The sequence below is a fragment of the Chenopodium album genome, chromosome 17, assembly GCF_948465745.1.
Source record: "Chenopodium album chromosome 17, dcCheAlbu1.1, whole genome shotgun sequence".
NCBI classification, from domain to species: Eukaryota; Viridiplantae; Streptophyta; class Magnoliopsida; order Caryophyllales; family Amaranthaceae; genus Chenopodium; species Chenopodium album.
In genome coordinates, this window is record NC_137850.1 from 27,676,864 (window position 1) to 27,691,000 (window position 14,137).

Here is a 14,137-nt window from a genome sequence, read left to right on the forward strand (position 1 = left end):
GAAAAAAGAAAGGGAAAGGGAAGATAAATCAGGGAGGTTGCAAACATGGAGGAATAATGGAGGAGAATTTTTGGTAGTGGAAGAGGCAGAATAACTGAAAAATGGAAAAGGAAAAGTCGTGCAAGGGTTTCTAATATTTTCTTTTTGTAAAGAAGGTGATTAATAATTGCCCCCAGCCTCACAATTCCATTTTTGTTGGGAAACATGTAGCCACACTTCAATAGACTGAAACAAAGAAATTGATCGAATTAAAGTGAAAACAGACAAAAGAAAAAAAAATGACATCATCAGTAAATTACGGGCAAGAAAATTTTGCATGAGAAAGGGCATGTATATAGTTTTGGGAAGTATAAATATCGACCTTTTCTAATTTGATTATAATTACGTTATAAAATTGGTATATGGATTAGTTTTTTTTTTTTTTTTATTTTAAATAAAGACAATAGTTATAAAAATCAAGTTATAACCCTATATTACCATAATTTTGATTGAAAAGCGAAAAAAAAATTATAAAATACATTTTACACCAAATCAAACATTCACAATCTCTAAAAAAATAACCAGCTACATCTATGCGTAACACTCTGTTCACTTCATCTTCAAAAAATAATATTCAGTGATAATAATTTCAACGAAAATTTTCCAACAACTAGCATTTCAGGGAAATTTTGTTAACAACTATCATTTAAATGACCACTTTTGAAAACAACTACTTTTTTTTTTTACGGGATATTTTTTTTTTTTTTTGAAAAAACTTCCACTTTTGGTTTTCTGACAAGAATCTTCGGTTAAGGAGATCCAATTTATAAAATTTTCATCCAAAAAACCCATATGAACTTTGCTTTGTTTGGCTGTACTCTCTGTTTTGTTTGTTTTCCTTTGTTTACTTTCGTTTTTCTTTCCTTGTTTGTTTGTTGCTTTACCCCTCTCCTTCACCAAAAAATATAAAAAAATATTACTTTACTATAATAAATCTATTGATCCACTCATATTATTATATTATAATAAATTCATTCTCCTAAAACTCCGTGCATTTACAAGTGATGTAAATAAAAAAACAAAGGGAGTAATAAAAATAATTGGAAAACTTGCCCAGAATAATCCCACCTTTGGGATATATTTTTAAATAATCCAACTTTTATACCCAATCCGCTCAAAATGATCCCAACCGGTCATGTAACTTGTTATAACAAGTTACAGACACGTGGCGGCTTGTGATTGGTAACAAAAATAAAATTAATTTTTAAAAAAGTTAAAATTTTTGTTTAAGGAAAAAATATAAATATAAAAAATTCAAAAAATCACCCACCACCCAAACCACCATTGCCCTGCCGCCTGAGTCCCGTGCCACGCGGCTCTAGCCAGCCAGCGCCCAACCCCAACGTCGGCTTCGGCGCGATCGACCCTCCTCCCCTAAACCATTAACCCCTTCCCTCTTTCCCCCACGAAAACACAGGCATCCCCCTACCCTCGAAAACCATTTTTCACCTTGATCCCAGGCCCCTTCCCCCTCCCTATCCCTTTTCTGGTCGTGCCAACCTCCCCTGTCCCAGCTCTTTCATTGAGTGCACGATCATGATAGGACTCAAGGAAGAAGCCCCGGCTAACTTCGTGCCAGTAGCCGTGCCGAACTTCCATGTCCCCCATTCTGACCGTGCCATCCTCCCTTGACCTCAATTCAGGTCGCGCTAACCTCCCTAATCTATTTGTTAGGGCCTGGTTTGGTGGGTTTTAAATTTTTCGAAGGGGGTTTTAGGGTTGGGTTGGCTAGGGTGGGATCCCGATCAGCATGGTGGCGGTGGTTTTGGGTCTGGGTGGGGCAGTGGTTCTGGGCTTTGGGTTTGGGTGGTGGTGGGGATGGTGGTGGCTGAAGCGGTGGTGGTTTTTTTTATTCGATTTTACTTTTCTTCTTTTTTTTTTTTTTAATGTTGGACAAATCAAGTTGTGCACTGTGTAAATTAAATTTAATAAAAAAAAAATTACCTACCCAATCGGTTACAGATCACTCGGGACTATTTTAAATGGATTAGGTATAAAGATTGGTAATTTAAAAATAACCCAAATGTAAGATTATTTTTAGTGAACGTCCTAAAAGTAGGATTAGTCTGGACAATTTTCCAAAATAATTATTTCAACAAAAATAAGAGTGAACACTAGACCTGACAATCCTGACCCAGACCCGATGACCCGACCCATGACCCGAAATTGACCCAAAAACATTGACCCGAAAATGACCCGACCCGACCCATACCCAACCCGAAATGGAGTTGACCCGATCCTGACCCGACACTCTAACTGACCCGACCCGACCCGAAATTGACCCGAATTGTTTGATCCGAACAAACCCGATACCCGAAATTGACCCGAACAAACCTGATACCCGAAATGTCCTAAACTAAAATTACCTTATAATTGAACTTAAAATGTCTTGTACCAAAAATAACTTAAATTGTTCATCTTTAATAGTAGATAAGCTCATAAACTGAATTGGTAGTGTTGTTATAACAATAACAAAATATATACACCGTATAAAATTATTGATTTGAGCTTGATTCACAAATGAAACATCCCGAACATGACCCGAAGAGATTTTGACCTGACCCGAACATACTTGACCCGAAATTGACCCGACTCGAACTGGACCTGATTCCTGACCCGAAACCCGAATCCATCCAACCCGACCTGAATGTTAGCTGACCCAAAATGACCCGACTCAAAAGTGACCCGACCTGAATGACTCATTTGCCAGGTCTAGTGAACACGACCTCACCCAAATCCAACTCCACCTCCACCTCCACCTCCACCTCCTCCATCTTTACTAGGGTTTCATTTCACCTAAACACTTTCCTGTATTCATTGTTCTCCCATTTATTTTAGGGTTAGGGTTTAAGCTTTTTTATCCTTTTTTCATTTCATTCCACTTTCTCTTTCTATCTCATTTCTTGAATTCCGTCAATGGCGACAACTCCTACAACTGCAACTCCAACTCCAAAGAGAAAGCCAGTGTTCATCAAAGTTGACCAGCTAAAGCCCGGTACTACTGGCCATACATTGACTGTCAAAGTTGTGAGCTCCAAAACTGTGTTAAACAAAGGAAGATCCGCTCCTTCTGCTTCCCTTAATCCTCGTCCAACTCGCATCGCTGAATGCGTTGTTGGTGATGAAACCGGCGTTATCATCTTCACCGCTCGTAACGAACAAAGTATGCAAAACTTTCTCCCGTTTATTTCTAATTTTGCATTTAATATGTTGATTTAATTTTGTTGTTTTGTTTATGAAATCTACAGTTGTATGAAATAGAGAATTTTATTAGTTTTATTGGTTGATTTTTTGGTTTTGAATTGATGCTCTGTTCTTGTGATTAGCCATTTTGGACCCAAAAGATTCCTTTTGTTGTTTCAAACAAAATTAAGGGCTTTTGTAATCCATCTCCTTCCTTTGGCGGCGGTATTTGATTCGATGATTAATAATAGGTCAATGTGTTGTGGTTTTTGGCTATATGTATTTCATGGGTATCATTTAGTTTTGTCATTGGTTGATTTGTGTTAAAATTGTAACTTGATTCATGGTGACTATTTGCAGCTGTCTACTTGTTGACATTTGGTTTTGTACTTCGTACCGGTCGGGTCATTATCAATTTTTACGACTGTTTTGGTTGAATGGATTTGGGGGGAAAAGAAAAGAAAGGAAAAGGATTTAATCATATTCCCATGTTTGGTTTAATAAATGACATGATAATTGAAAAGAAAGGAAGGAAGTGGGAGGAAGGAATGCCCCTTTACAATTTTTTAGCTTTCCTTTACTCCCAAAATTGGAGGAATTTGAATGGAAAGAGATTAATAAAAGTTATAAATCAAATTTCCTTTCTTTCCCCTCATTTCCTTTCATTAAACAAACATTAAAAAAAAAAAATCTCCTTCCTTTCCCTTCTCCTCCTTCCATTTTCCCCTTTCTTCCTTTCTGTTCTTTTTCTTTATTGATTTTGAACTATGAAAATTGAAGGGATGAAAGTGAAGGGGATGTTAAAGGGAAGTAATTCAATTCTAGAGGGGGGTCAATAATTTGTTTTTGCTGGTGTTTCTAGCATCTTGCTGCCATTTTTGTTTGTATCCAATGGTTTGTTATCTTTACCGGCTATGAAAGGTTTGGGAAATCGTTTATTAGTAACAATTATTGGCAAAATGTGTTAATCAATATTGACTAGCAAAAGATAACTAATAAGTTGTTTGTTATGCTATAAGCCCTACCTTTTTTTTTTTTCAGTCTTTTGCTGGTCATTGATTGATTTCTGCCCATGGGAGATATTAGCATATCATTTCTTTTTCTGGATGGATATATTGATCTGACAACATGAAGGCAAGATCTTACTAGATTAGTACTCCCAGTCTCCCGGGCACGGTTTTCACAAATTTAATATAGATGAAGGTTTATGGAACGAAAAATATACCGAATATATAAATGAAGTACTCCTATCAATCAAATAAGCAAAATCAATTGAGAGTGTTTGGAAGTTAAAAGTTTTGTAATGAATGTATGTGGAAAAGTGTAGAACCATAAGTATATATTGAATATTTAAATAGACTTAGAGTAAAAGTCTATTTAAATTGAAAATGAAGAATTGATGAAAAAGCTGACGTGTGAACAATGATAATGTCAATGGCTTTTGTTTTAGTATTAGTTATAGATTTTGCATATATAGAAGTCATTCATATGTAGTTTATGGTTGCATCCTTTATTTATAATTCTTTTAGTACTACTCAGTAGGCTTTGCTGCGAGAGAGTGCAGATGCACTCATGCACCTAGGAGATAAGTAGGTCTAGCAAAGTTCAAATATTATCTGAATCAAATTATTTCAAGTCAAACCCAATTCATGCTATCCATTTCCCATCTATGTACAACATCTGTGGTCAGTATTTACTTCTTCAGATTGAAAGCTGTAATTTTCTTGAAAGACGGTATTAATGAAGCTATGATCACCCTATAGGAACATGGTGATATAAGGAGATGTGTTGATATACTAGTTTTATAATAGATAAAACAATTGTTGAAATGATTGCTAGCCGCTGTAGGGAAGTGTTTAGGGTCATAATTGGTTATATACTGGCTAATAAATAAAGTGATTTGATAATATGTAGCAGCATTGACCCAAAAAGGTACGAGTGAAAGAATAAAAACACTTCTATGGTCATCTTAGTGATGCCCGTGAGATTCTAGTGGTTGATAATGGTCGTGACCTCATATATTTGTATTTTGGTCCATTTTCAACTACTAGATTTTCATAGTTATCTTTAATCTTACTATGAAGTGTTTAATACAGTTTTGGCTAGATTATGATCTCCACTATTTTATCATATTGGATGCTATGTAATGCATCTTCTCATTGCTCTGTTTAGAACAATGATAATTCTTTTTTGTTTTCTGCAATTGGATCCTGTTTCTTCTGTTGTATCTCCATCAGACTGGATCTGATCGATTTTTTGCTCTTGTAGTTGACCTCATGCAGCCTGATGCTACAGTAATCTTGCGTAATGCAAAAATTGATATGTTCAAAGGTTCTATGCGGCTTGCAGTTGACAAATGGGGACGTGTTGAGGTCACCGATCCTGCTAGCTTCCAGGTCAAGGAAGCTAACAATCTCTCCAACGTGGAATATGAGTTGGTGAATATTGCTGACGAAAATTAGAAGTTGTTAGGTCAATAGCTTGAAGTGGATTTCTTAATATCTTTTTTGGTTTGTGAATTATTATTGTTATTGCTTTGCAACTTTCATGAGTTTCACAAAATTATCATTGAAGAAGCATTGCCTCTGTATTCATATATAATGCCTTTTTTTTTTTTTTGCTGTGGTCTAAAATTTAACCCGTTTGATTTTCTCATGGCCAATGTGTAGTTAAAGCTGTTAACCATATTGCCTTGTAAATATTTGATATATCCAATGTTCATTCTTAGAAGAGAAATATGGGGGGTGGGATGTGTATCAGTGACTCCGTTGCTTCCATCTGCTTCAATATTATCAAATGAACAAGTTTTTAGGACATGTTGGTGAGTGCCAAGTGGTTGCCTCGCGTCCTGGTTACCGGACTGACAAGTGGTATTTTAACTTCAAATGAAATTTCTGTCTCACAAATAATACTGTTTTGTTACAATTAAAAAGCTTCGAAGGTAGGAATTATTTACATTATACCTAAACAAATTCCCTTTATCAACCCCTAAAGGGTTTAAACAAGTTAAGTTGGACTTGTTTGACATGTGAGGTTTTAACCCGGTTGGGCCAGCCTACCCCAAAAGTATTTGGAAAAAAGGAAAAACCAAAAAAAATAAAAAATTAAAAAAATAAAAAAAAAAAAAAAAAAAAAAAAAAAAAAAAAAAAAAAAAACCGAAAGAAAGAACATGTATCTATTGGTTGTTAAGTTGGGGCTGCACTAAAACATAATCCAGTGGTTTTGGGAGGGATTAAAATTTACAGAATATTCATCAGTACTATCCTCTACGCTGTTGTGATGACCACACATTCCCAAAATACTCTTTCTTTCCTACCTGAATCAAACACAACCTTCAAATCACAATAAGTAAGAAAATAAGCTGAAAAACATGGGAACAATAAGCCTTTGCATGCTCACTCCATCGCAAACCAACATTTCAAAGTTCATTTCCAATGATTATCACCTCACAATGCTTGAAAATCACTGCAACACAATGCATGACCTTAAGAAAATCCATGCCCACCTCGTAAAAACCGGCTTATCTAAGCATCCAATAGCCATTAGTCGTGTATTAGCTTTTACTGCTACATCCCCTGCAGCTGACATTAACTATGCTTATTCGATATTCTCCCGTATCCATAATCCAAACCTCTTTATGTGGAATACCATTATTTGGGGTTTCTCCCAAAGCTCAGTACCTCAAAATGCGATTTTACTCTTCATGGACATGTTAAACAACTCAACAATTGAACCTCAAAGGCTCACCTACCCTTCTCTCTTTAAAGCATATGCTCAACTAGGACTTCCTGACTATGGAGCTCAGCTTCATGGAAGAATAATAAAATTAGGCCTTGAGTTTGATCCGTTCGTAAGGAATACTATCATTCATATGTATGCAAACTCCGGAAGTTTGAGTGAAGCCTATAAGCTCTTTGACAGGGAGGAGGATTTCGATGTGGTGGCTTGGAACTCACTGATCATGGGCCTAGCAAAGAAGAGGGAGATTGATGAAGCAAGGAGATTATTTAACAAGATGGGGTCGAAGAGAGATGCCATCTCGTGGAATATTATGATAAGTGGGTATGTAAGGAATGATAAATTTACGAAAGCTATGGAGCTTTTTGAGAGGATGCGAGAGGAGGGGATCAAGGCAAGTAAATTCACTATGGTTAGCTTATTAAACGCTTGTGCAAATTTGGGATCCCTTGAACAAGGAGATTGGATGTACCATTATATAAGTAAGAACAGATTTGAGTTTAATGTCCTTATGACTACTGCAATTGTGGACATGTATTGCAAGTGTGGTGCCATCAACAAGGCACGCCGATTCTTTGAGAAGGCTACTATCAAAGGGTTATCAAGTTGGAATTCTATGATTTTAGGCTTAGCCAATAATGGGTGTGAAGAGGAAGCGTTCCAGTTATTCTCACAGCTTATCTCCTCAAACATAGAGCCTAACGATGTCACTTTCCTTGGAGTTTTGACAGCTTGTATAAACAAGGGTTATGTCAAACAAGCCAGAGAACTTTTCTTGTTAATGTCTGAAAGATACAAACTTAAGCCATCAATTAAGCATTACAACTGCATGGTTGAAGTGTTAGGTCAAGAAGGCTTTGTAAATGAAGCAGAACAGCTAATAAGAGAGATGCCAATAGAACCGGATGCTATCATATGGGGATCGTTGCTCTCTTCTTGTAGGAAGCATGGAAATATTGAGATGGCAGAACGGGCAGGAAATCATATCCGTGAGATTGACCCTAATGATAGTTCTGCATATATACTTGTGTCTAATGTCTATGCAGCCTCAGGTCAGTTTAAACATGCCATCAAACAGCGAATTGAGATGAAAGAGAAGCAAGTTCTAAAAGAAAAGGGATGTAGTTCCATTGAAATCAATGGGGAAGTTCAAGAGTTCGCTTCTGGTAGAATGTCAAACCCTGAAGTTCAAGATCTAATGAACCTTCTATATACTCCGCATTATGATGAAAAATTGACTGAAGAAGTGAATTTATAAAATTTGAATCAACGTTCTCTTTATTACAAGCAAAATATATATATATATATATATATATATATATATATATATATATATATATATATATATGAAAGTTACATTTGTACATGAATGTGGAAGAAGAATAAACTTCTAACTCATATGGTTTTAGCAGTCACTTTTCCTACTTTTCTCACATTGATTGGGACATGCTTACTTGGTTTCTGAAAGTATCACTTATTTGTTAAGACTTTCTGTCAGCCACAACCAATGCCTTTTCTGGCTCCTTTTCTTCTTCATCTATTACAGCTCGTTTTTTTCTGGCTGCACTTCCTCTTCTGTTGGTGAAGGTTCTTCAAATTTGGTTTCTGAGAGTTGCCTATAGTATCGCAGTATCACTAAGGCAATGAAAGCTGCAAACAAAATAAAAAAAAAAACAGATTAAGTTCAATAGATGCCCTAGCAGCTGAACAATCTAACCATAATTATTAACACATGTTAATGAGGTAGATAACAAACAGCAGCATATGCTACACTATACAATCAAGTTTTAAGAAATCAATTCTTGAAATTTACACTATGCGTTTATTTATAGGAGTTGCTTATAAAGTTATGGGAATTGATTTGTTCTAATGTTCACAAGCATAATTTGACGTCCCTCTGACCGCCACCCAACTGAATGCTGATTGTACTTGAGAAGCAATCTCTTAAACTGTTAGGCAGCCCAAAATGTGGTTGCCAGATACCAGAATAGGGACAAGTGCATTAGGATTGGGTCACCCAGCCATGGAAAAATCTGAGGAACCTGCTGCTACTTAATCATCCTCCTATTTCGCCATATTTTTTTCTTCCTCTTATCTAAATACAGATTACTTTATTATAAGTGGCAACAGTAGCAGAACAGGCACTTATCAGATAGAATACTCCTTGACTTAACTACTAATATATATCACAGAGTATTTCCAAAAACCCAAGCCTTACTAAAAACTGGCAATTTTAAATTTTTTGCATTAATCATGCTTCCATTAGCTACTTGGTTTTATGACTCTTATCTCACACTTGACAGCTTTTCAATTCAGTGTATTTCCCTGTTTCAAAAGCTTTTTTCCAGATAAAATCTCGAAGTTCAAATGTGTAGTCAATGCCACAAAGCTTAGTAACCTCTCTCAGCTTGTTATCGAAACCTGACAGGACCTCAACAGGAATATCAGCTCAGTTAAACATTCTGCCGGGTAAAGCAATGAAACGAAAAATGGCTCTACTCCTAATTTAGGTGGTTTATATAATGTGAAACCAACAAGTGACCCTTTACTTTAGGACAACACATATGACATCACTTCTTCGCAAAGATGTTACCATAATGCACTGGTTTTTCAAGACCAGTGATCATAAACCAATTTGAACAAAATAGTTTTTACATCAAGCAGGTCATTTACAGGGAACAAACTCAAATGATTACTCAACATAGCACTTGTGACTTTATTCTTGCTACGAATGTTGTGCCTAATACAAGATAAGAGGCATCACCTGCAATGATTCGGGTTTTGACACTTGACATAATCCAGAAGGCTGTAACTGCTGATGCAGCTACAATCTTCTTGTGGTAACACGCTCGCCATGCTTCAAGTACCCTTGACTTGCATTGCTCAGCTAGTGAATGAAAAAAAGGAAAATTCTGTCAATGCCTCAATAACAACAATTGACTTGTTAATTAGAGGGCAATCTTTTATTTTATTTATTTATTTATTTATTTTTTTTATTAGTACCTTTTCTATCTATCTGAGCAGCATACGAGAAATATAGCTTCGGGGCCGTAAAGCTAGTTAAAAATCCTGCAATTTAGGGTAAAAACTCAACTAAGGTATCTAATAAAATTGCATTCAAGGAAAACTATACAGCTTTAAATGTTTGTACCAAGTGCACAAAGTCTCCAAAGTGTTAAAAGGTGACCATAAGCCGAGCCAACCAAGAGAAACAAAGCTACCTGTATCATCATAGCAAATGTGAATGCCTAAAGAAACATCTGAAAACAATGAAAATTTCCTTTCCAAATAATTTGGGTAGTTGAGTAAAAACTAGAAAGTATTTGTAATTATAATTTACTTTAAGGGTCATTGATGGCTCTCCAGAGAAAAGCTCTCTTGTTTTCGAAATTACGAGGTTAAGAGCTGGCAGCAGCACTCTAATTACTCTCAATATGTCATCCTCTTTCAAGCTTACTTCCACATTTCTAGGCGTGCTTTCCCTACATAAATGACAACATTTTAGATAAGTAAACGTAGTACTAGTAATTTTTTGTGTAATTTTCTAAATTGAATTGCATTATTTTACCTTTGATGCAAAGAATTTGTAATGAATGACGCTGCCAAAAGTAGAAGACCAAGTTGGGAGATCACTGAGAAAAGGCTATAAAAAACACAATTATATAATGTGTTAGTTTGCTGAATGATATTCTAAACCCGTACCTTATACTTCAAATTGCGAAGCAAATGATGACATATAATGTATACCCAATTAACAACAAAATTTTAAACCATTTTGGAAGACATAACTACAATCAATTAAAAATATTAAAAATTTTGTTACCTAATGTTTAGTCCTTTAGTAAAGCAAGAAGATAAGATACAAAGACACCCAAAACCAAACCAAAGGGTTGATTTAGCAACATCTCTCCACATAATCAATTCCCATATTATCTGTCCAAGATGATCCAATGCACATTCTTCTCCAACATTGCCTTCTAATTCACAAAATCCAATTGATAAATTTAATAATTATACAAATTACAAAAGAGAAATAAAAAAATTAAAGAAAAGGGGAAGTTAATTACTTGAAGGAGTAAGAGAAGGAAGTGAAGTAATCTTCTCTTTCTTAGACTTTCCACTAATTCTTCTTCTTCTGGGTTTCACAACTTCATCAACACCAACAATTTCTCTTTCCTCAGTATCAATCATCTTTCTCCTTGATCTCCTAAGATTACGAGGCGAATAACAAGCAGGTAACCCATTAGAGCTAGTCCTTGTCTTACACCGCCTCCTATGTTCAGTAGAATCATCCGCTGTTTCGAGACGGTCCGAAAGCCGGGTTCGGGACTTTCGCACAGGGGAAGGAGAAAGAAGCAGGTGTTCATGAAGAGGTAGGAAGTTTTTCGGCTCATTAATTGATGGTTTTGAAGGTGTAGATGATGGCGTCTTTTGACGCTTCGGCGGTGACGAAGAAGGAGCATATTCTACTGAAAAATGGGGAATTTGATTATCTGTATCACTCCTATAATCTGGGTTATTAGCCATTAAAGCTAATCTTGAAGCTGATTTAATTTTGTGGGTTGGCTCTGATTTGTGATATTCAGGAGGTGTGATTGATTCCATTGAATGTTGAGAGATTTGAATGTTTGATTGTTTGTAAAATCGGAAAATTTTTGATGAGATTTTATTTTGTTGGAGTTAATGATTGAAGGATTTTAGGGGGTTATACAACGTCAATTGGAGTAGCCGTTGGGGAGACATGGACGAATGTCTCCTTTTCTTTTTTCTTTATGGCTTTTTAGAGTTTTTTTTTTTGAATAGTTTGACGGCGGGATGGGAGAATCAGATCAAATGTGATGTGAGGCTCACGTGATTAACGGTCAGAAATCGGAATGCTGATATTTTTTTGGACTCCTATATATTTATCATTTTTGTATACCATACCACTCAATTAGTCAATTTATCATTTGTCTTCTATTTTGTCATAAAATATACTCCTAAATTTCTCATCAATCTACTTAAAGAACTTAAAGAAGGGCTTTTATTTTATTTTATTTTTTTTTTTTTTTTTGGGATTTTAACAAATAGAATATTTTATTTTGGAAATTAAAAAGAACGATTTGCCAAATTGGTGTTAATAAATAAATAAATAAATTATTAAAATAGTCTTTACTTAAAAATATTTCTCAAAATAATGTTCATGTAGGTTCGGATATTACAAAGCTAGGAGTTAATATTGCTTCGTTTAAAGTCTAAATTAAAAATTAGAGTCTCAAAACTACTTCTTTTTTTTTTCTTTGACGGCCAAAACTAGTTCTCTTAGGTTTTACTTCACTATTGTTATAGACGTTGATGTTAGATGCAATTGAGAAGAAAACATTGTCAATCTCTGGCATCACTATAATCAGGTATGTTTTCCTTCTTTTCTAATTAAAATTCAACTAAAATTTATGTGGGCTTACATAACAATTAGATTAAACTTTTAACGGAATTACTTTTCTTACTAACAATTTTATTTTAATAACAATAATTTTTCTCTTTTTCTAAGATAATTTTATTTCTTATCATATAACTAATATATAAAGCTAAACTTTTAGTCAGGTCATGAGACAGCGACACTTGGCATTCCAACTTTTCGCCAAGTGTCGCGCCACGTTGGATATATTTAGATAGACTTCATAGGATAAAAAAAATTAGTTTAGAATTCTATTTTCAATCAAATTTTGATAGAATTTTAGGATAAAATTATTAGTTGAGAGTTTTATTTTCGATAAAATACCAATATTTCATATGTATAAATTGAATTATAATTTTATTCAAAAAAACTATTAGATTATAACTCTAAAAAAAATACTAATATTATTATTAGTCATTTACATGCCTTTACATAGTACATCAATTCCTAACTAATTTTATATTAGAGATATATTTTGAAATTTGACATATAGGTTAAAAATTTATCTCAAATTTTAATAAACAACTCGGGCACCGCATGGGGCACAAAACTAGTAGGTATATATATTTGTTCAAACGGAATTAATTTTCTTACTAATAATGTTGCATGTCTACTTTTTAATAGATCAAATGGAGCTTCCAACTCTACTTCTTGGCCAACCCGACTCTTCAAATTTTCATTGCATGAGCACACATCTGTACCTTTAAGGCTGTTCGATCATCATCTCCAAATTCATAAAAAATGGTGCTAAATTGAGTTTTTTTGTTTGTTTGTTTTGTTTTTTTTTTTTTTTTTTTTTTTTTTTTTTTTTTTATTTAGCTAGTATGACATGTTTTGAGTTATTTTGTAACAAAGTAATACCATCTCCAAATTGATATTGCATTGTAAAACTAGCAGTTGGTTAGAATGGTGATTGAGTGCCCTTTGATAATTTAAATCCGACTAAATAATGCATTATGTATCATGTTACATATACGTTTTTTTTACAAGGTTAACAAAAATGCTAGAATCTGTTGTAAAAAAAATATGCTAGAAATTTTTAAACATTTATATTACTTCGTATTCATAATTCATACTCTGGTCAAGATACCATAAGCGTTAAAAATAAAAAAATATTTGGATTGTATTAGCCATTAATTTCTAATTCCTAGCTTTGTAATTTCCGAAGCTACATAAACACTACTTTGAGAAATGTTTTTAAGTTAACACTATTTTAGTAATTTATTTATTTTTTAACACCAATTGGGCAAATCGATCAATTAAAAAATGAAAAAAAGGCATTATAGAAGATACTAAAATAAATAAAGGCATTATTCAAAATTATAATTATGTTTCAGTACACTAAAAAATGAAAGCTTGACCAACAACAATAGACGAGAGGGTATGAAAAAAAGAAAAAAAAATTAGTGTCATCTATGACTCTATCTCTATGAGTATTTATCTTTTACCGATCTCATTTGTTTCATGTTAAATGTAATACTCCCTCCGTTTTTTTTTTAAATGCATCACTTTGATTTTTGCACTATTTATATACCATGGTTGACTTGATTTTTCCAACTCTATAAAATAGATAAATATTATTATATAATATATCATTAGATTCGTCATAATGTCTTGTTTCATAATATAATTTTGTTATAATTTTTACAAATTAACAATTAAAGATATTAATGGTCAAAGTTGTGTCTTGGCAAATGTGCCGGTCAAACTGATGCAAATAATTAAAAAAAAAAACAGAG

At 34.2% G+C, this 14,137-nt stretch overlaps 2 protein-coding genes and 1 pseudogene across 3 annotated transcripts; 2 read left to right on the forward strand and 1 right to left on the reverse strand.

Moving 5' to 3' along the window:
* The first annotated feature begins 2,899 nt into the window (after positions 1-2,899).
* On the forward strand, positions 2,900-5,839 carry LOC145589548 (uncharacterized protein At4g28440-like). Its single transcript, XM_081646162.1, has 2 exons — positions 2,900-3,202; positions 5,491-5,839. Exons 1-2 carry the CDS (start codon positions 2,956-2,958, stop codon positions 5,682-5,684), a joined length of 441 nt encoding a protein of 146 aa, XP_081502288.1. The 5' UTR covers positions 2,900-2,955; the 3' UTR covers positions 5,685-5,839.
* Positions 5,840-6,453: 614 nt separating this feature from the next.
* LOC145589547 (pentatricopeptide repeat-containing protein At2g42920, chloroplastic pseudogene) lies at positions 6,454-8,237 on the forward strand (annotated as a pseudogene).
* A 90-nt stretch (positions 8,238-8,327) lies between these two features.
* On the reverse strand, positions 8,328-11,593 carry LOC145587733 (reticulon-like protein B17). 2 transcript variants are annotated; one of them, XM_081644427.1, is made up of 8 exons: positions 11,029-11,593; positions 10,785-10,935; positions 10,530-10,604; positions 10,302-10,443; positions 10,113-10,182; positions 9,965-10,030; positions 9,726-9,848; positions 8,328-8,611 (listed from the first exon to the last, which is right to left on the reverse strand). In XM_081644427.1, exons 1-8 carry the CDS (start codon positions 11,564-11,566, stop codon positions 8,502-8,504), a joined length of 1,275 nt encoding a protein of 424 aa, XP_081500553.1. In that variant the 5' UTR covers positions 11,567-11,593; the 3' UTR covers positions 8,328-8,501. The 2 variants fall into 2 exon arrangements, with proteins under 2 accessions (XP_081500553.1, XP_081500552.1); XM_081644426.1 differs by having other exon boundaries at positions 10,785-10,938.
* Between the last annotated feature and the right edge of the window lie 2,544 nt (positions 11,594-14,137).

Bases quoted from the DNA above. Each gene is read 5' to 3' on its own strand.
- LOC145589548 (XM_081646162.1), top strand. From the start codon at position 2,956: ATGGCGACAACTCCTACAACTGCAACTCCAACTCCAAAGAGAAAGCCA. The intron at 3,203-5,490 runs GTATGCAAAACT...TTGCTCTTGTAG, and splicing joins CACCGCTCGTAACGAACAAA to TTGACCTCATGCAGCCTGAT.
- LOC145587733 (XM_081644426.1), bottom strand. From the start codon at position 11,566: ATGGAATCAATCACACCTCCTGAATATCACAAATCAGAGCCAACCCAC. The intron at 10,031-10,112 runs GTACAAACATTT...CCTAAATTGCAG, and splicing joins TTGGAGACTTTGTGCACTTG to GATTTTTAACTAGCTTTACG. The intron at 9,849-9,964 runs GTACTAATAAAA...TTCATTCACTAG, and splicing joins TGCTCAGATAGATAGAAAAG to CTGAGCAATGCAAGTCAAGG.